The sequence below is a fragment of the Panulirus ornatus genome, chromosome 43, assembly GCF_036320965.1.
Source record: "Panulirus ornatus isolate Po-2019 chromosome 43, ASM3632096v1, whole genome shotgun sequence".
In the NCBI taxonomy this organism is placed as follows: Eukaryota; Metazoa; Arthropoda; class Malacostraca; order Decapoda; family Palinuridae; genus Panulirus; species Panulirus ornatus.
The window spans coordinates 33,581,305-33,602,668 of record NC_092266.1 but is presented as its reverse complement, the minus strand read 5'-3'; the positions used below and the strand labels follow the sequence as shown (position 1 = coordinate 33,602,668).

Here is a 21,364-nt window from a genome sequence, read left to right as displayed (position 1 = left end):
AGTCCGTCTCGGAGCCAGCACCGACCCTTGCTCGCCTACATCGTATGTCTACCATCCCAAACTTTTCTCTCACAGTAACGTTTCTTGATGCGGCCTGTTCCACAAAATGAGGGTATGCTTCTGATCCTTCCCGGTAACTATCGTCTCATCACTTTCACTTCCGCTATCTCTGAAGTCTTGAAAAGTCTTCACAACTTTCATTTCCTTAACAACTTAGAATATCGTTCAATCTTTCATATCGTTGATGTACTGATATGTATACTCAAGTATACTTGTTTACACAGGAAGATCAGGATCAAGATATAGCCTTCAGGATGACAACATCAAATCCGGCCATGCGAGTTTACCTGACCCCTCAGGCCATACTGACCTGACCTTCACGACAGATCATATCAGGTCGCATGTGGTGACCTACCTGGCTCAGGTCACCTGGTGTACGTTTTGGTCATTTCATGTTGGAGTGTAAGAGATTACCTGAGGGAAGGTACATGAGAGGATGGGGAGATGCTGGGGAGAGGCAGGAGATGGTCTTGTGAGAGCGGAAGGTGGGAGACGGGGGAGGGAGCCAGGAGGAAGGACTCCCTCGGGCTTCCGTTGTGTCCTGGGGCCCGGATGTTACTGCAGAGGAGGAGAGGCATGTTAGGGACATGAGGAGGGGAGGGCCGTGAAGGGTCGAGGAGGGGAGAGCTGTGCAGGGTTGGGGAGGGGAAGGCCATGCAGGAAGAGAGAGAGAGAGAGAGAGAGAGAGAGAGAGAGAGAGAGAGAGAGAGAGAGAGAGAGAGAGAGAGAGAAGAGGGGGATCGGGAAAGGGAGGGCCGTGCAGTAAGGAATAGCTTAGAATTAACTGAAATGAGATTAGATTTAGACGCGATGGGCGCAGAATTAGATCAAATGAGTTTTCATTAGACGTAATGTATTAAGAAATAGATGGAACGCTTTTCTAAGGAATTGGAATGAATCTAGCATTTGAGGAAATGAGTTTAGGAATTTGCTGAATTATTCTGAAATTAGACGGCTGGCATTTTCAATTAGAGGGAGTGTGTCTAGAAAACGACAGGACGTGTCTAGCACGGGAGAGGACGAGTCAGTGAAAGAAAACGTGTGGAGTTCATCTTGTAGGTGACTTCAACTCTGGGGAGAAGTGATCTTAGGAGGACAGGGCGTGTGTGTGGGCGGGCAGGTAGGAGGACAGGGGATGTGTGTGGGCGGGCAGGTAGGTGGACAGGGGGTGTGTGTGGGCGGGCAGGTAGGAGGACAGGGTGTGTGTGTGGGCGGGCAGGTAGGAGGACAGGGTGTGTGTGTGGGCGGACAGATTATTTCCTGACGTGGTCGTCCTCCACCAGTGTCTCCCGTCAACTCCTTCCCGTCGATACTCTCCCGTCGTCTCTTTCCCATCAACCCCTCCCATCATCCCCTCCCTTCATCCTTCTCATCAACCTTTGCTGTGTATTTCCCCAGACCCTCCATCCACGCCCACGTCGGTAAGTGGCGTGTACTTGGGTAAGAGTTCTGGGATACGTGAGTGTAGTTGTGTGTAGGCGTGGCAGGTAAGTGTGTTGAGGGCGTGACAAGAGAGTAGTTGTGGAGTGATAGGAGGTGGGCGTGGCACAGGGTGTGTAGGGGCGTGGTAGGAAAACGTGTGGGCGAGGTGGGAGAGTGCGTAGATTTGGCAGAAGGGAAGTGTAGCCGTGGCTAGGATGAACAGTTGGGATGATCAAGGATTCCTACGCTACGGATCAGATGCTGCTGCCTGGTGTGTGCACCCCTCTCTCTCTCTCTCTCTCTCTCTCTCTCTCTCTCTCTCTCTCTCTCTCTCTCTCTCTCTCTCTCTCTCTCTCTCTCTCTCTCTCTCTCTCTCTTCTCTCTCCGTTCGTCATACATAATGTAGATCCAAGTTTCTCTCTAGATATGTACGTAATTCTTGCTGTGTTGTGTGATAGATGATGTGGACCTCCGCCACAAGCCACGGGCGGGTTGACTTTGTTACTGACGTAGACTCACAAGTCATTTTAAGGTAGAGACCACATCACCTCGCTCCACCTGACCTGGAAAGTTACTTTGTTTACTATGATGATATAACCACTGTGATAAAAGTGATTGTGACCGTCATTATATGAACAGAATTCAGTTTTCTAGGATTGTTTACTTTCCATGACTTGAGAGAATGGGAGTGCTTATTATTGTTGGATGATCTCCCTAGTGTCAGTGCTTGAAGTCCTTTTGTCATTATGAATGTATATATGTTTGTTGTGAGCTGGAGAATAACTCCTCCAGTGGGATGTAGTGTTGATATTCCCGTTTGAGGAGAGTTAGGTAGGCCCCTCTGTGGCGGTGGGCGGGACAAACCTGTGCGAGCAGGACCGTGACTACAGTTGCCACACACATGATCGTTCATGCACATATTATCTCATCTTTCCCGCTTTTCCTAAGGACAGTTTCTTATGAAAATAATGCTACACATTTATCTGATGAATCTTATCATTGTGGTATTTTACCAACTGGTTACTTTACGCAGGAATCACTTGAACATTTCCTCTGTCTTTGAAGCATTGGCAACTCTAGTTTTTGAGGGATGACTGAAGGAAAGTTAACTTTTCTCGGTCTTAAAGTGGATGTTCAGGGGTCGACTCCCATTGCTGGGAGCTCATGAGTGACAAGAGTGCGTGTGACACCTCGGTGTTATTGTCCTGACTTTCTCAGTAGTTTCATTAAGTTCGTTATGTTCCCAGGCTATCGTCATGAAGCGAATTCTTTTTCACTTAACTGTAACTTAATGTTGTAATTTTCCCTTTCGTTATACGTGTCTGTGATGTGTGGTGGGGACATGAGATAAGCAAGGCTCTGATTTGGTCCTCTACGAAAAAGGTTAGAGTATGAGGTTAGGCGGAGCAGCCAAGCAGTAGCTACACGGAGGAAAAAGCCCCCCCCCCCCCCCCCCACACCCTTTGGCCCTGTCACAGTGGGTTAGCACTCTCACGCCCCTGCACCCACTCCTACTTCCGACTGCGTCCGCGTTACCAGGGTGGCGCTGTTCTTGTCACATACCACGTGGTGACCTGGCCTCACAACGCCTACCTGCCATAACGTTGATTGGGTGAAGCATGGGTGGAATCCACGGTGTATGGGCGGCTGGGTGGATGGTAGGTGGGCGGTAAGCGCTGCTAGAGGGTGGCAAACTGTGTGGGTGGCAGGTGCTTCCGTCGCTGAAGGACTCAAGCCTGACGCTGTAATGCTCTTCCAAACGGCCAGTCACCAATGATAGATGGCCAACACGTCCCGCTTGGCCAGAGGTAGCCCCCAACGCACTCACACTTGGCCATTCATTCCTCCCACCGCACTCACAGATGGTCAACTATGTCTCAAACGCACTCATAGATGGCCAGTCACGTCCTCAACACACGCAATGTATTTTGAGTGTGTTCCCGGAGCCTGGGAGGTGGCACCAGCTGGCAGACGAGTCACGCCCCACCATGGTTAGACCCTCCTTCTCCAGACATCCTTCACCACCACAGCACTGTCATCACATCCTCCACCACCACAGCACTGTCATCACATCCTCCACCACCACAGCACTGTCATCACATCCTCCACCACCACAACACTGTCATCACATCCTCCACCACCACAACACTGTCATCACATCCTCCACCACCACAACACTGTCATCACATCCTTCACCACCACAACACTGTCATCACATCCTTCACCACCACAACACTGTCATCACATCTTCCACCACCACAACACTATCCTCACGCTCTCCTCCGGCAAGGTAGCGCCAAGGAAACAGACGAAGACGCATCCACCCATATACACACACACACACACACACACACACATATATATATATATATATATATATATATATATATATATATATATATATATATATATATATATATATATATATATATATATACGCTCATACACGTACATACACATACATATACATAACAACATATACATGTATACATACATATACACAGCCATATACATATGTACATATTCATACTCGCTTGCCTTCATCCATTCTCGGTGCCACCCCGCCCCACAGGAAACAGCATCGCCACCCCTGCGTCAGCGAGGTAGCGCCAGGATAACATACAAAGAAGGCCACATTTTCCTCTCCATGGTTTACCCCAGACCTTTCACATGCCCTCTTTCAGTCTATATATATATATATATATATATATATATATATATATATATATATATATATATATATATATATATATGTGTGTGTGTGTGTGTGTGTGTGTGTGTGTGTGTGTGTTTGTAAATATATACTGCCTCGCCCTTCCCCTACATTGTGTAGGTGGAGGTCGATATAATTCATTCATATCTGTCTAACATATGAACCATTAAACCCGTTTCTCTCTCTCTCTCTCTCTCTCTCTCTCTCTCTCTCTCTCTCTCTCTCTCTCTCTCTCTCTAAAAAAACAATGACTTACAGTTGTTTCTCTAGTTCTTTACTGAAGACTTTAGTATAAAGCAGCTGCTGGACCTGACGGCTGCCAAGTGCTGATGTTGTCAGTGTAATGTTTACAAACAAGCAGCAATCATAGCAGATGGCTAGACGATCCACAAGTTGCCCTGGTCAGGAGCTTCATATTGAAACATACTGAATCTTCCATTATAGATTAGTATCATTTTATTAATGAAATTAAGATAGATGAGGTACTTGTTGAATCTGCCAGACATTTTCATGAACAATCGGGGAAATGATGGTGATAAACACACAGCGTTCGAGAACTGGACAAACTGACTTGATACAAGGATGAAACATGAGTAAGTTACGGTGAATGTCATGTGAATGGGATAGGCAGAGGAGGAAGTGATTTACTGCACAGCTGATTTTGTAAAGCAGGTGAAGAAGCAAGCGGAATGATCACACAAACCCCGGAAATAGTATAGGAAATGGCGGCAATGATCAACGAACCATAGTTTAGTCAGAGGCAGGGACGAAGCAGACGTCACATCCATCCTCTCATTCCATCATGATTAATTTGAATCAATAGGAAAAAAATTAATGTAATGAGAGAAATTCATAGAATATGGTAACTGAAGTAATAACTTCAGTGACGAGTGGAATATTGGCGATAAGTAAAGGGTGTGTGGGGTCTGCTGTGTTGTTATTGTTAGGCTTCGTCTGTATACAACTTCACATCCGCATTTATTTTTACGTTCTAATGATGTCCAGAGATTTTTTCCCGTCCTTCAAAGCACAACCTTTAAAGACAAGAGTTGGTTGTGTGGGGTACATATTATGCTGTCTAGGCTCGGCTAGGTTGCTCAGTAAGCAAGATCACATCTCGCAAGGACGAAGAGACATAAGTAATATCCCCGCACGTTGCTTAATCTTGTACCTTACTGAGTATCACCGTCAGACAGACCCAGACCGCGGACGATCCTGCCATACTGAAAAAAAAGATGCATCCCGCCTGTGTCTGGCCACGCCCAAGTTTTTGTGTGCCTGGGAGGCTGGCGGAACGTAATCTATTTTACCAAGCGGAAGATTTGATGCACTTCTGTATACCAGTGATTTGTGGCAGTGAATTAAAGGAAATGCGTTACATTAACCAGAATTATGGTATGTTGCGGTGCACTATGTTATGGTGAATGAGACGTCATACATTTGATATTTCCCTCATTGGTTTTTAGTCATTACGTCATCCCCTCAACAGCCATGATTGATCATCATTTGTTACGTGAAAAGTATAGAGCTTCTTGATTGGTCTTCAGTGATTGCGTCATCGTTTTAGAAAATGTTTATTGGTGTTTGATGATGGCGTTCACTTTTGAAGCATCTTGATTGCTCTTCAGTGATTACGTTATTGTTTTAGAATATCCTTATTGGTCTTCAATTATTACGTCACTTATCAGGCTGTCAACCCCATGCCTCACGCGTGCCATACATCTCACTCGCATATCTCACACATAGTTCACATATGTCTCACATTTCATCCGCATGTCTCACACATCTCATCTGCATACCTCACGCATGTCCCACATGTTACCCTCATATCACACATAGTCCCCATTCGTCTCACACATCTCTCCCTCATATTCCACACTTTGCACGCCAGATTTGTGTATTGATCAGCAAAAACAAGACCGCTACATAGTCTACTTCATCGTCCCACCTCCAGACTCCTGTGTGGCACTTACTGAGTGAACACTGTCCGTGTGTCTGTCTGATTATAACATTCACTTCATACAGAACTCCCCTGTAATAACTCCAGAAATATAAGTTGGCGAAATAACACATATTGGCAAAAGTATACGAATTAGACACTAGGTATATAAGAAATTATGATTGTATGAGTAATTAACCCTTAAACTATCACCATAAAGATCACATGGCTTGAGGTTACTATATTGGGTATACATAACTCCCAAGATAACTGGTATACCCGGCCGGGGACCTTATGTGATCTTGGTGAGGGAGGGGATCACAACTCACTAACCAGGCCAAGGTGTCCTCAGACCGCTGAGAAAATTATCTTGGGCAAGATAACACTAGAGCACGACGTGTGACTGATCACTAAGATAACCATATGGTATAACGGAGTGATTGTGATGCCTACGCATCACATGCCAAGATAACACCGGGGAACAACCTGATAGAGATCCTTGACCAAGATAACACTTAGCTATAAAGCCATTGTCATTCTTGGCGAAATTATCATAAGCGAACAGCGTCTGATAATGATTTCTGATCAAGATACCTCATAAGAGTACTATCTGAAAGCCAAGATAACTCAAAGGATAAACTTCTGATAGTGATTCTGACCAGGATAACCTCATAATGTCCGAGTGATCCTTGACCAAAATCAAGAAGAACACTTGACAGTGACCCCTGGTCTGCCAGCCAGTACGCGATAATAGTTCTTTAAGATAACAAGCACAAACAACGGCAGATAGCGACCCATGGCCAAGATAACCTGGAGACGTTTGATATAACTTAACTACTGGGAGGGTGATTCGGGTCACCTTCCGAATGATTCGCCTTATTATGTGTTACAACAACTTTGGTTCAGTAAAGAGAGCGACTGTAAAAGCAGCACTAACTTAGGCAACGTAACTTGATGAATAAATGAATAAAACAATTGTGATCAACATGATACGTGATTGTTGACGAACCATGTCGGGGAGCGGAGGTGCGCCTTCATGGGATTTGTTGTACATTTTTGAAACAAACTAACAAACAAACAGACAGACAGACAAACGGACGTGTCTATACAGGAGAGCCGCCCTAACAGCTGGTGCGGGCATCCTGTCATAAGGCACAGATGACCTTGGGTCAATGATGCAGAACCACGCCATTGTACGGAACTATATCATCTGGGGAGGGGGGTAAGGGGAGACTCTGGGGAGGGAGGATGTGCCCCCAGAAACAGCTAGCTTTGCTGTCGATACTAACTAGGACGTAGCAGCTGTGTTGGCGATACCGTCGTGCTTCTAGCAGATCTGTTGGCTACACTGACCGGGATGTAGCAGTCTATTGCTGGCCTGTCCGTAATGTGTGTCTGTGCCGGGATGTTGACATCCTCTTCCCTGTTGTCTGTAGCATCTGCTGGTTTCCATCTGTATGGAGATGTGTGAGGTGGAGTGAGTATTGCACGTGTGAGGTGAAGTATAGAGGGAAGGTGTGAGGTGATGTGAGGAGTATAGGTGTGATGGGAAGTGAGGAGTGTACACAGCTGTGAGGTGGAACTGTAGCTGGCGTTGGAAGGTGTTGATCAAGCCAGCAGACTGTGTGTGTTTGAGATGAGTCTTAGCCATGATCATGTCTCATGCTGTGCTACACTTTCTAAGTCATGCACGTGGCGCTGCCTCGTTATCATGCACGTGGCGCTGCCTCGTTATCACTCCACTTTCTCCCTCGACAGTAAACAAAATGACTGCTTTCGCCTTGGCCCTCTCGTGGCTGGGCCTAACACCACGGTCAACCCATCATAAACTTACAAAAACCAATCCTGCTGTGTGAGATTAATTAAACCACATAAATCGCCGGAGGAGGGAGGGGGTTAACGAACACCAGTAACCCCCTCTCCGGAGGGAGCAAGTGGTTTAACCGCTCTGGTGGGAGGTGATGGTGGGAGGTGGTGGTGGGGCACTCTAGCTGTATTGTGAATGGCATGAGGGAGGGGCTTGGATTGCGGCGATGGAGAAACAGGAACACAGATAGATATATATAGATGATAGATGGACTAAAGAAATGAGACAATGGATTGACAAAACTTTCAGGATGACTGGAAATATTTAAAAAGGAACAGCACACACACACACACACACACACACACACACACACACACACACCAAACTGTATATATGTATATATATATATATATATATATATATATATATATATATATATATATATATATATATATATATATATATATATATATATATATATACAGGAGTAGAGACATAGTGCATAAATGTAAGACGGGACACCATGAGTGTACAGCTGTAACACACTCAGTAATCACACACACGTCTAATGATGTGGTCAAGTATTCCTCGATTTGTAGAAATAATTAAGATGTACGCTGGTGGTCACGGCTCTGCTCTCTCTTGCTGCTACATCACGTGGGCTGACTATCGTGCAGGCGTGGGCTGACTATCGTGCAGGCGTGGGCTGGCTACCATGCAGGCGTGGGCTGACTATCGTGAAGGCGTGGGCTGACTACCGTGCAGGCGTGGGCTGTGTAAGCGCGGGTGTGAGCCAGGCATCGTTCGGTCGTGAGCTGAGAACGTCATGGGGATAGGGACGAGACTGATGGCACCTGGTGGTTGGGTAAATGACAAAAGTCAAGGCTCAAGTCAGTGATGGGCAGAGTGTAGTGAAGATGACGAGCATAGTGATGGTTGTAGTGGACCTTATGGTCAGTGATGGTGACCAGCATCACATACTTCCTTCAATAAAGAATTCTGACATTTATTATTATGATTTGGGTGACTCTTGCCTCTGAAGTCAGCAGAAGACGACTGTATATGCAGCTTTACTTCAGGTTTGTTAAAAGGAATTAAAGATGCAGATAATGAGCATCAAACAGAAGGATGACAGTAATTGAACTTCGTGACAGAAGTCGTTCATTATCAGTGATGGAACATGTTCATAGATGGCGGTCACAATCGTGTTGCAATTACGGTTCTCGTTTATTGATCGTGCTCATATTTGAGACGTGATTACGACTCCTATTCATCGATGTTCATATTCCAGTGGTAATTACGATCCCTCTTCATAAATGGCAGTAACATTTGATCAAGTATTTGCTGATAACTACCACGAGGAAGAGTGAAACATGATGAGCGGAGTGCACTTTCATGTATAATCACGTCGTCAGGGGATGTGATGATACAAGAAAGTGCACTCGGGATACCGTGTTTCAGTCTTCCTCATGGTTATTAGCATATATATATATATATATATATATATATATATATATATATATATATATATATATATATATATATATATATATATATATAAGCTGATATAAAGATTGTCATTTGATAGGTGGAGGAGAGGTGGTCATTTGAGCGGTGTCCTTCACAGTTGGACGGTGGAAGTAAAAGCAATATATTAAGCCACGTCCTACGCTCTAGTTGCTGCTCAAGAATGTCTGTCATGTCCACTGTTATTCACCCAACCTTTTACCTGGATGATGCGGGTTTTTATGAGCACTAATTTCTCGTTCATAAAGTAGTGAATTTTATTTATTTATCATTAACTTTGATACATTTGATTTGCTGGACGTGTTGATGTGGCGGAACACCTTCTACATTTGGACCCGCTGACCACAGCAACGACAAGTTGCGATGGAAGTTACGACCTTGTGGTCTCTGGCTGTCACACCGTCGGGCTCAACGTTGTTAATAATGGAACACAAAAGCTGCCTGGTGGGAGGCGAGTCATGGCGGCCGAGCGATGCTCAACTGTCATGATGTATTGCAAGAACTGGACAAGGTTGTGCGCTGATCCTTCAGTCATTCTTGTTGGGCAACGCCGGTGGTGAACATGGACCCGCATGCGTCCTGAATATAGTTATTTACGAGTGATACACCGCTTGCGGTGGCCAACAACCTCATTGTAGTTGTTCCCGTCATAGTGACGTCACGGGCCAGCTGGGAGGACCCTCCCCTCGGCCGGGCGACCTGTGCAAGATTTCCAGTACGTGACACACAGACCAACAGATGAAGGTAGATATATAATGTGGCGTCTGTCATGCACTGCAGTGATGACGGAGGATCAGGCTGGAGGCGAGGTATGCCACAGTCGTCCTCCTGTATGTATGCACCAGACGCTCAACACGGCATTCGATACACGACAAAAACAAAAAGTCTTTCCCCTCAACTGTCAGTCATCAACCCCCAGCTGAGTCATTAACCCCCCCCCCACCACCACCCCCCCCTCCCCCCGCACTGTCATGTTCCCGCCAGACCTAACCTTGTTGGCCTGGCGGCTGCCCTCCTGGTGTTGTTAACGGTCTTACGCAAAACGTTTTCTCATGTTAGTGTTAGGTTTATTCGTCGTTTCAGAAAACATGATATAGGATGTAATCATTGATGAGGTTGATACATTTTCAATCATCCGTAACTTACAAGATCATGTTAACATGTTGTGGTGTACTAAACTATGATTATTGGCTATGGTTTCATGAGAAAAAGAAGAAGCGTTGTGGTTGAGTGGCGTATTTCCCTGGTCAGAAATATTATAAATTCATACTTGCCTGCTCGTCCTCAGCCTGCTCATCCTCAGCCTGCTCGTCCTCAGCCTGCTCGTCCCCAGCCTGCTCGTCCTCAGCCTGCTCGTCCCCAGCCTGCTCGTCCTCAGCCTGCTCGTCCCCAGCCTGCTCGTCCTCAGCCTGCTCGTCCTCAGCCTGCTCGTCCCCAGCCTGCTCGTTCCGAGCCTGCTCGTCCCCAGTAGAGACGCTCGCTAGGGAATGATTCGTGTCCTCAAGTGTGATCGTTCGTTAGTTATGCTCATTAATAACTACTGTTCCTTCCTTCTGGCGGAAGTAATGCGCTTAATTATATTGGTGAGGGGATCGGCGACCCCGGGGCGAGACTGGCTCATATATTCCCACCCCGGGGCGGGCGGGGCGGGGCGGGGCGATTGCCCGCTAAATACATGACTTGCCTCTGTGGTGGCGGGAGGAATTTCCCGCCAGAAATATTGTTCTTCTTGGTTCCTGTACGGCAGCTTCCTGCAGTACAGGAACCAAATTTTAATTTTCCAAAGGAAGGAACAGAGAAGGGGGCCAGGTGAGGATGTTTCCTCAGAGGCCCAGTCCTCTGTTCTTAATGCTACCTCGCTGATGCGGGAAATAGCGAATAGTTTGAAAGAAAGATGTGTGTGTGTGTGTGTGTGTGTGTGTGTGTGTGTGTGTGTGTGTGTGTGTGTGTGTACGATATCGGCAGAAAGATGTCAGTAATTCTGAAATTGGTAGCGCTGTTTGACGGTGGTTGGTGCAAGGATCGTAGTGATTGAGGTTGTTGCTGGACGGTGATTGGTGCAGGGATTGTAGGTAAGAATCTGAAATAATATAAACATGAGTAAAACACACACACACACACACACACACACACACACACACACACACACACACACACACCACGTGGCCTCAACCGTTACCAATCAATAGCAGTAATTACCTTTTATGAGCCATTACCGTATTCTCCCCTCTCCCTCTGTGAGAGTGTGGCCGAGGGCCGAAGTGAGTGGGGAGAGGCGGGGGGGGGGGGGTAAGGTGAGTGTGGTTGGGGGCCGGAGTGAGCAAAGAGAAGGAGTGACCAAGGGAGCTCAAGGAAACGGGAGTGGCTAAGGAAGCTTAAATAGAAGGGGCGCACATAGGAAGGGAGTTATAAGGGTGCTCAATGCAAAGGGAGTGGTTAAGGGAGCTTAAGGATAAGGAAGTGAATGAAGAAGTGCTAGAATAAGGGAGTGGACGAGGGAGCTCAAGGAAACAGTTACAGGGAGCTCATGGTAGAGGGAATATAGAAGGGCGGGGGGGGGGGGGGTGAGGGTCACAGGTCAGGGAGAGGAGAAACATTAGGGTGGAGGGGAAATTAGTTGTGGGGGTACCACAATCAATGTTCGCGAGAACATAAAGAACTGTCGACTAAGATGGCAGCAGGAGCACAAACACCCCAGGAATGTGCATCAGTATGGACGGCCGCCTCCTGGGCTGGAAGACTGGGGCGACCTGGCCACACACAACCTCCTTTTCCCCTCCTGTCCGGACACATGATCAGGAAAAAAATGGTCATCCGGGGCAGGGTAGCTGGGGCGCGACGTAGTGGGGGAGTGTAGGAGAGAGAGAGAGAGAGAGAGAGAGAGAGAGAGAGAGAGAGAGAGAGAGAGAGAGAGAGAGAGAGAGAGAGAGAGTAACACGTATGAGGGTACGCACGTGCTGGAGCGTGTTTAAGCAGTCATGTTTGTATATTTACACTTTCACATGTGAACGTTCTATAGAACATCGGGAAGTGTGTGTGTGTGTGTGTGTGTGTGTGTGTGTGTGTGTATGTGTGTGTGTGTGTGTGTTTGTGTGTGTGTGTGTGTGTGTTTGTGTGTGTGTGTGTGTGTGTGTGTGTGTGTGTGTGTGTGTGTGTGTGTGTGTGTGTGTGTTTCTTCCTCTCCTACAACATCATTCATCATTACTCCTTCACATACGCTCTTATATCTCTCTTCTCAATTCTTTCTTTCTCTCTCTCTCTCTCTCTCTCTCTCTCTCTCTCTCTCTCTCTCTCTCTCTCTCTCTCTCTCTCTCTCTCTCTCTCTCTCTCTCTCATTAGTGCATGTATTTGTTCGTTTCTACTCGTCCACTCATTCAAAGTATTGTTCCTGAATTGAATGAAAACTTTCGTAAGTTTATTACATTATACAATAAAATATCGACACAATACTTCAAACAAATCGTTATTGCTAAATGAGGAACAGATTTTTCTTTAATGTTAACGAATCTAGATATATATATATATATATATATATCTTTTCTTTCAAACTATTCGCCATTTCCCGCATTAGCGAGGTAGCGTTAAGAACAGAGGACTGGGCCTTTGAGGGAATACCCTCACCTGGCCCAATTCTCTGTTCCTTCTTTTGGAAAAAAAAAAAAAAAAACGAGAGGGGAGGATTTCCAGCCCCCCGCTCCCTCCCCTTTTAGTCGCCTTCTACGACACGCAGGGAATACGTGGGAAGTATTCTTAATCCCCTATCCCCAGGGATATATATATATATATATATATATATATATATATATATATATATATATATATATATATATATATATATATATATATATATATTTTTTTTTTTTTCCCCAAAAGAAGGAACAGAGAAGAGGGCCAGGTGAGGATATTCCCTCAATGACCCAGTCCTCTGTTCTTAACACTACCTCGCTATCGCGGGAAATGGCAAATAGTATGAAAGAAAGAATATATATATATATATATATATATATATATATATATATATATATATATATATATATATATATATATATATATATATATTCACTGTTTCCCCACTAGATATTGAGAAATATTCGAGGTTCAGTAATTTATTGGACATGGAATATGACTCGAATGTTGGCAACAAGAATGTTCAAGGTGTCAGGTGTCAGTAAGAAGTGGGTTCTCACGTGAGGTTTGTTGTCTGTCATGGTTAGTGAACATTACTTGCCTCCAACAGTGGAGATGTCCCGCTGGGTCCAAGACTGACCGTCTCTCCTCACTACTACAGTCAACAAGACCACACTCTCTCATGAGTGATGATCCACTGCCCTCATCCAGATCCACAACATTTTATGTGAAAGTTTTATGTTTAATTGAGCTTAAACAGACACCATAAGTTCCAGAGACCATCAGTAGTTTCGTAATTTGAAGACCTCAACCGCGTACTGCCTTATCAACTTGCTGGACTTTATCTGTTGCAGTTCATTAAACGTGTAAGACCTGTGTGGCTCACTGCTCTTGACTGACCTAAGCTTTCTACCCGGCCTGCCACGGCAAGGTCAGCAGAGCCCTCAACCTTAGGTTTCCTCAGCCAAAAGAAGACGAATTTACCTTTTTCATCCTAAAACCCCAACTTAACCATCAGGTTTAAGTGCTTTACAAGATCCACAGATTCCCTTAATACCATTTTTTTTTTCCTAATTTGATAATGAAGTGCATCATGGTGATAATGAAGTGCATCATGGTGATAATGAAGTGCATCATGGTGATAATGAAGTGCATCATGGTGATATCTTGTTGTTGTCAGTTGTAATATTCTTGACTTCTAACCCTAGGCTCACCCGTGGCAGTGATGACGTCGCACACCACCAGAGCGGCGCTGCTCTTGCTCCTGGCCGTCGTCCAATCAGGTTAGTACCCATCTCTAATTGGTTGTTTGTTCCGCCAATCTTGTTATATATTCACATATTGTATATTTCCATGGGTAAGACTGCCATTATACATTTATGATTTTAGTGAAAGTAAATTATGAACAGAATTGTCGTTTTCCATGAATGTAGAAACGTAAGAAACGTGAGAACATGTGTGTCCTTCCCAGCCCACGCTCAGCGGCTCCCGTGGCTTAGATTGGCTGTACCCGGCCTGAGCCACCTGACCTGTGAGGCTCCCTGGCTCCTGCTGACCTGGTTATCGACTGACGGAGACATGACAGTCAGGAACCGCCACGTTCAACGCGTTTCCCATCCCGTGCCGAGGGAATTTAATCCTACTTAGTCTTAACCCCTTTCAAAAGTTTCCTCATTCAAACAAAACTTAGAATGTTGAGAAAAATAAAGCCATTTGAAGAGCCAGATTCAAGTCTAACGCGTTGTACACGTTTAAACCGTAGCAGAACCATCATGGCGCGACACTCAAGTGTGTAAATATTGACAATTCTCGACGCTTGGTCACTTAATCCTTGTCTTGACGCTCGGGTATTATATATACCAAGTGTCGAGACAAGGATGTGATGTCTGGGTACTAAAATCATAAGGCGACTCTTTGCGCGGCTTGAATATCTAAACCTTGGGGGCAACGTTGTGATATTTGTATTTTGGCGCGACGCTTGGGTAATTAAATCTTAGCGGGACCCTTGGGTATTTAAATCTTGGCACGAAGCTTAGGTATTTAAATCTTGTCGGGACGCTTGTGTATTTAGATCTTGGCACGACGCTTGGTTATTTAAACCTTGGTGTGAAGCTTAGGTATTTAAATCTTGGCGGGACGCTTTGGTATTTAAATCTTGGGGGGAGGCGACGTTTGGGTATTTAAACCTTGGCGCGAAGCTAGGGTATTTCTATCTTGTCGCGACGCTTGGGTATTTAAATTTGTCGCGACGTTTGGGTATTTAAATCTTGTCGTGACACTTAAGTATTCAAATCTTGGCGGGAGGCGACGTTTGGGTATTTAAACCTTGGCGGGAAGCTTGGGTATTTAAATCTTGGCGGGACGCTTGAGTATTTGAATATTGGCGGGAGGCGACGTTTGGGTATTCAAATCTTGGCGAGACGCAACGCTTGGGTATTTAAATCATGGCGGGACGCTTGGGTATTTAGATCTTGGAGCGACGCTTGGGTATTTAAATCTTGTCGCGACGTTTGGGTATTTAAATCTTGTCGCGACGTTTGGGTATTTAAATCTTGGCGCGACGCTTGGGTATTTAAATCTTGGCGCGACGTTTGGGTATTTAAATCTTGGTGCGACGATTAGGTATTTAAATCTTGGCGGGACGCTTGAGTATTTAAATCTTGGCTGGAAGCGACGCTTGGGTATTTAAATCTTGGCGGGACGCAACGTTTGGGTATTTAAATCATGGCGGGACGCTTGGGTATTTAAATCTTGTCGCGACGCTTGGGTATCTATATCTTGGCGCGACGCTTGGGTATTTATATCTTGGCGCGACGTTTGGGTATTTGAATTTGTCGCGACCTTTGGATATTTAAATCTTGTGGCGCTTGGGTATTTAAATCTTGGCGGGAGGCGACGTTTGGGTATTTAAACCTTGGCGGGAAGCTTGGGTATTGAAATCTTGGCGGGACGCTTGAGTATGTAAATCTTGGCGGGAGGCGACGTTTGGGTATTTAAATCTTGGCGGGAGGCGACGTTTGGATTTTTAAATCATGGCGAGACGCTTGGGTATTTAAATCTTGTCGCGACGCTTGGGTATTTAAATCTTGTCGCGACGCTTGGGGTATTTAAATCTTGTCGCGACGCTTGGGTATTTAAATCTTGTCGCGACGCTTGGGTATTTAAATCTTGTCGCGACGCTTGGGTATTTAACTGTGTCGCGACATTTAGGTATTTAAATGTTGTCGTGACGCTTGGGTATTTATATCTTGGTGCGACGCTTGGGTATTTAAATCTTGGCGCGACGCTTGGGTATTTAAATTATGGAGCGACGCTTGGGTATTTAAATCTTGGCGCGACGCTTGGGTATTTAAATCTTGTCGCGACGCTTGGGTATTTAAATCTTGTCGCGACGCTTGGGTATTTAAATCTTGTCACGACGCTTGGGTATTTAACTGTGTCGCGACATTTAGGTATTTAAATGTTGTCGTGACGCTTGGGTATTTATATCTTGGTGCGACGCTTGGGTATTTAAATCTTGGCGCGACGCTTGGGTATTTAAATTATGGAGCGACGCTTGGGTATTTAAATCTTGGCGCGACGCTTGGATATTTAAATCTTGGCGCGACGCTTGGGTATTTATATCTTGGCGCGACGCTTGGGTATTTAAATCTTGGAACGACGCTTGGGTATTTAAATCTTGGCGCGACGCTTGGGTATTTAAATCTTGGCGCGACGCTTGAGTATTTATTAAATATCTTGAGGCGACGCTTGGGTATTTAAATCTTGGCGCGACGCTTGGGTATTTAAATCTTGGCGCTTTGCCGCCACGTTGAGTCACCGCGTACCAAGTGATCCATTACATTGTCCTTTATTGATGCAAAAGTATGGGATAAACATTGTTAGATTTTATGAGGGCTGATGAAATTTTGCAATTTATCGTACTGAACATTGTGTAAAGAATATTTGAACTGTAAGATGAATGAAAGATGAAATATTATTATGCACACTATCATTTGTATGAGAGGGTGGGCTTGGTGTAATTGATGAAAATCTTTTCAAGTTTAAGAATTTTGCTATAAATCGTCTCAGACGTTATCAGGCTTGAGGTAAGATACTTTATATAATACGACGATATACAAGGCTTCCAAATGATGGCATGTTAAGAGGTTGGCTCCCGCCTTATCGTCAGTCCGATAGCGCGTCTCTCCAGCATTCCTTGAGAAGGGCGCGCCTTACTGGTAGACCAAGTGAAGGGCGCACCTCTGGCAGACGTGGTGAAGGGCACGCCTCACTGGTACTCCTGAACCCATCGCTCTAATTAAGCGGCCTCAGTTCATGCTTAGCGAGAAACTCTTTCCTGCCGTTGAAGCGTAGCCTAGGTTGGTTTATTGTCTGTGGGGGACTCAAATTAGCGTAGGCTAGGCTAAGTTATCGTACATATGATGAAGTACATGAACGCTAGTTTTTTGGTACGTCGTATCAAGTAGATATAAGTTTGAAGGTGAGATTGAACCGTAGATATATTTAGTCAGTATATTGTTTGATAGTTATACATGAGATTTCATCAGATATCGAGGCGTTGGCCACTTTGTCCATCCTTTTCCGCTTGGTGAACTTCATGACACGAGATCCTTCCTGACACACTGTTTCCTTTACTCTTTAAGACCTTTTTGCGAGGTTGTGTTTTTTCCTCACACGTTTGAATTTTTCTTCTCACTTGTGGAAACTTTCACTAACCTCATTTGTTCTGATGTGAGAGATTCGAAGGGAAAGTGAAGTGCTATTCAGCTTCCATGGACGCACCAGCGGTTCTGAATGGCGTTACCTGGACCGCTAGAGTGATCAGCACCCAGCTCTTATTTACTACCTGATTGTAGTGAAGGCTTTTGTAAGTGGTGTGTGTATAGTGTTTGATCGCTCTGGTGCTCTTGTTGCCAGCTTTTGTTCATAACATGACGGGAGGTGATACAAACCATTGTGTAGCCTAGCACTCGCCGTCCTGCGTATTCACTTTCACGTCAAATTTTTCTCGGGATTTTAAGGGATCGATTTATTTTTTACACTTTACCTTTGATAGCCTTATGTGGCCAGTGAGTCTGTTTCCTTGACACTTTGATATGCCAGACACTCGCACTTCCGCATCCTGATTGTCTTTGTTGTGGTTGTCAATAACGATACTTGCGGCAGGAGCGGCCAACGGCCCTGCTTCATTATGTTGCCGAGCAGGAAGGAATGGATGTTTAGCGATGTTTTAGAGTTGTTTTAGTGGGATAATGTCCGTGAAATTACCTGCAGTGCTGTGTTAGTGGAAGATGTATGTTTTAAACTCTTTCTACAGTTTTGGTAATGAGGGTAACCATCTAGGAGTCAATAGAAGGTAAAGACAGACATTCAGCTGGACTGGTTGTGACAGTTGTGTTAGGTGTATATGTACAGGTGTATGTTCACCTGTGTTTGGGTGTGGGCTGGATGCCCATATACACACCACGATAGAGACTAAGTCCATGGGAAGAAGCCCCACTAGTGTAAGCTTCCTTTCCTCTGTGTGTGTGTGTGTGTGTGTGTGTGTTCGGGAGCGCATCCAGAATATTGCCACACAGACCCGAGGTTCAGAACCCGTCATCAGCAACTCTGTGATGTCTCTCTTTTCCTGGTGGACGACCTGAATCGTTAAGTTGTTTTTTTCTTGACAATACGACGGTACAACCCTTGGGTATGATGACGTGACCTCTGACCTGACTTTGAAGGGTTATTTCAAAGGTCATGTCATCATACCCAAGAAGCTAGCTAGTGTGCTCAGGGGATTTACTTCATATTCTTATTACTACGATGAACTGAACCAATAAGGTACGTATGGCTCACTGATGGTATTGACGCTCGGTCTTCTCCAGCACCGTGACGTGACCGTTCCGTCTGTGACGATTACGTTTCATCATGATCGCCTGACGCCCTCAGCAGAAAGACGTAGTGGAAGGGAAACAGTGTACACTCTGAAGTACGACCATGTAGACGTTCAGTATCAAAACGTAAACATTTGAGTACGTTAAACGTAAGTTTCCAAAATATGGTAACTTTATTCCCCGCTCGCGAACTACAAGTTGAGACTATGTGTGATGTTCGGTAACATCGATGTGTTATGGTAACGGTGATCTTCATAATGACTATAATAACACAGCTTAAGCCGAGAGTTCGCGCCATGTCACCCGGAAACGTCTACACTATAACGTTCCTACGTGAAGTAGACTACGTAGAGCAGCAGTGAAACTTATTGTCTACGTTACACAGGCTACAGTTAGTAGCTTAGATATTGTGGTGTGTAGATTAAAGGAATAAAAGAGTGAGTCATCAACTAATATATATAGACAGAGAATTTGTACGAAATGAGATACTTGGTCCTCGGCAGCTGTGAGGCGAGGGGCAACACCCCACATACACATGTCTGTAATTAAGAGGATGGGACATCTGGTGCGCGTCTGATGACTCCTCTGGTTTTAGGTTAAAAGACTTCAGAGTGACGTGTGTGAGCACAGGTTATGATCATTGGTTGAAGCTGAGGTTGACAGGTAACGGACTGTCGACCTGGGTTGACTGTACACTCCTGATTGGCGCTCTGACAGGTTCTAACAGACCTGTGGCTGGTCGTCAGAAGTATATATAGACTGACAGATCATTGTTGCTTCGAGTGGACAATGTTGAAGCCTGGATTGACGGTCTGAATGGATGTCGTAAAGCCCGTGCTTGGCCATGTTGGTACTGGGGCAGTCAGTAACTTGTTCAAGTTTGATTTCGTTGACTTATTTCCTGAAACCAATGAAAGAGCGGGGGTGGGGGGTTATGATGATGGCTGGAGAGAGAGAGAGAGAGAGAGAGAGAGAGAGAGAGAGAGAGAGAGATGCCATGATCTGTAAGGCACCAGTGACCAGAACCACAACTGCTTATATTGTTCCATTATTCTCTCTCTCGTGTCACTACAGATACATGTTGCACAGATACACCCTGAGGTTCCGGTTTTTGACCTCGGTCCTCACCCTGAGGTCACCACAGATGTTCTCTGTCCTCACGCTCAGGTCATGACTGATCCCGATCGTTACCCTTAGGTCACGACAGATGACCTTGGTTCTCACGCTTGTGTCACCACAGATGAGCTGGGTTTACCAGTGTCTGGGATTAAGGAACTCCCCACTATCCAGCGCACTGCAGCCCTGGAACATTGCTGCTGCTGCTGTAGGAGTGAAGGACTCGGGGGAGAATGAGGTCCCTCTGCAGGATCAGAGCAGATCATAAAGTCCTACACGAACCTCGCCGTCACCACAAGCACCACAGACGACCACAAGCACAAGGTGTCACACACACAAGCACCACAGACGACCACAAGCACAAGGTGTCACACACACAAGCACCACAGACGACCACAAGCACAAGGTGTCACACACACAAGCACCACAGACGACCACAAGCACAAGGTGTCACACACACACAAGCACCACAGACGACCACAAGCACAAGATGTCACACACACAAGCAATTCCTCTCCAGGGCCGTGCTTGTCATGGTCACCGACTGGGGAGAAAGCTAGTGAGATGATATCTGGTGTAATGGTAAAGACGGCCTGGGGAGGAAGACGTGATCACCCTGCCACTTTCTGCTTGAGAGATGTGTGTGTGTGTGTGTGTGTGTGTGGGGGGGGGGGTAGTGTACACACCACGCAAGCAGGGGATTGCTTGACCCTCCCCCTCCCTCTTGGAACTAGAGACAGGCTTCTCTCTCCACAAGGGGCCAGAGAGAGGACCTCCACCTCTCACCCATCCAGCGGGTTTGCTTCCAGGTCCGTCTGCTGCTCGAGGATTTCTGTGTGGACAGGTGGGCTTGGAGGCAGACAGACAGGCAAGCAGGAATCCAGGATCAATAGACAATCGCATCTTTTGAAAGATGAAGCGAATACAGAGAAGTTGTGATCTGAGGCAGTATGCCTGCAGATGATGAGCAGATCAGATGATGAGCAGATAAGAGGGAAACACTAAAGCAAGCAGACAAGCAGCCAGAGACGCACGGCAGACCACCTCCAGTGGAAACATGTACAGTGTGATCACGTGAACGCAGACACATTAATCCAGGAGAGAGTCGGCTCACGATGTTCTCTCTGATTAATATTAGTCTTTGCGATCATGACGGATCTGCTGACGTTTGTGGCGTGATTGATATTACTCCTTATGATCGTGACTGACGTGTTGACGACAGTGGAAAAGCAGCGGCCGCCTCACACCCACTCAGAGCAGATTGTTTGCAA

General features: G+C 45.7%; 1 protein-coding gene across 2 annotated transcripts in view; it reads left to right on the top strand.

Annotated features, from left to right (window-relative positions):
- Positions 1-21,364, top strand: part of Cad89D (cadherin 89D) — a 77,610-nt gene that overhangs the window by 7,508 nt on the left and 48,738 nt on the right. For both annotated transcript variants that reach the window (XM_071687568.1, XM_071687567.1), the window contains exon 3: positions 14,304-14,378. In XM_071687568.1, the coding sequence (XP_071543669.1) occupies positions 14,321-14,378 (58 nt within the window). In that variant the 5' untranslated portion in view covers positions 14,304-14,320. The remainder of the gene's footprint in view (positions 1-14,303; positions 14,379-21,364) is intronic.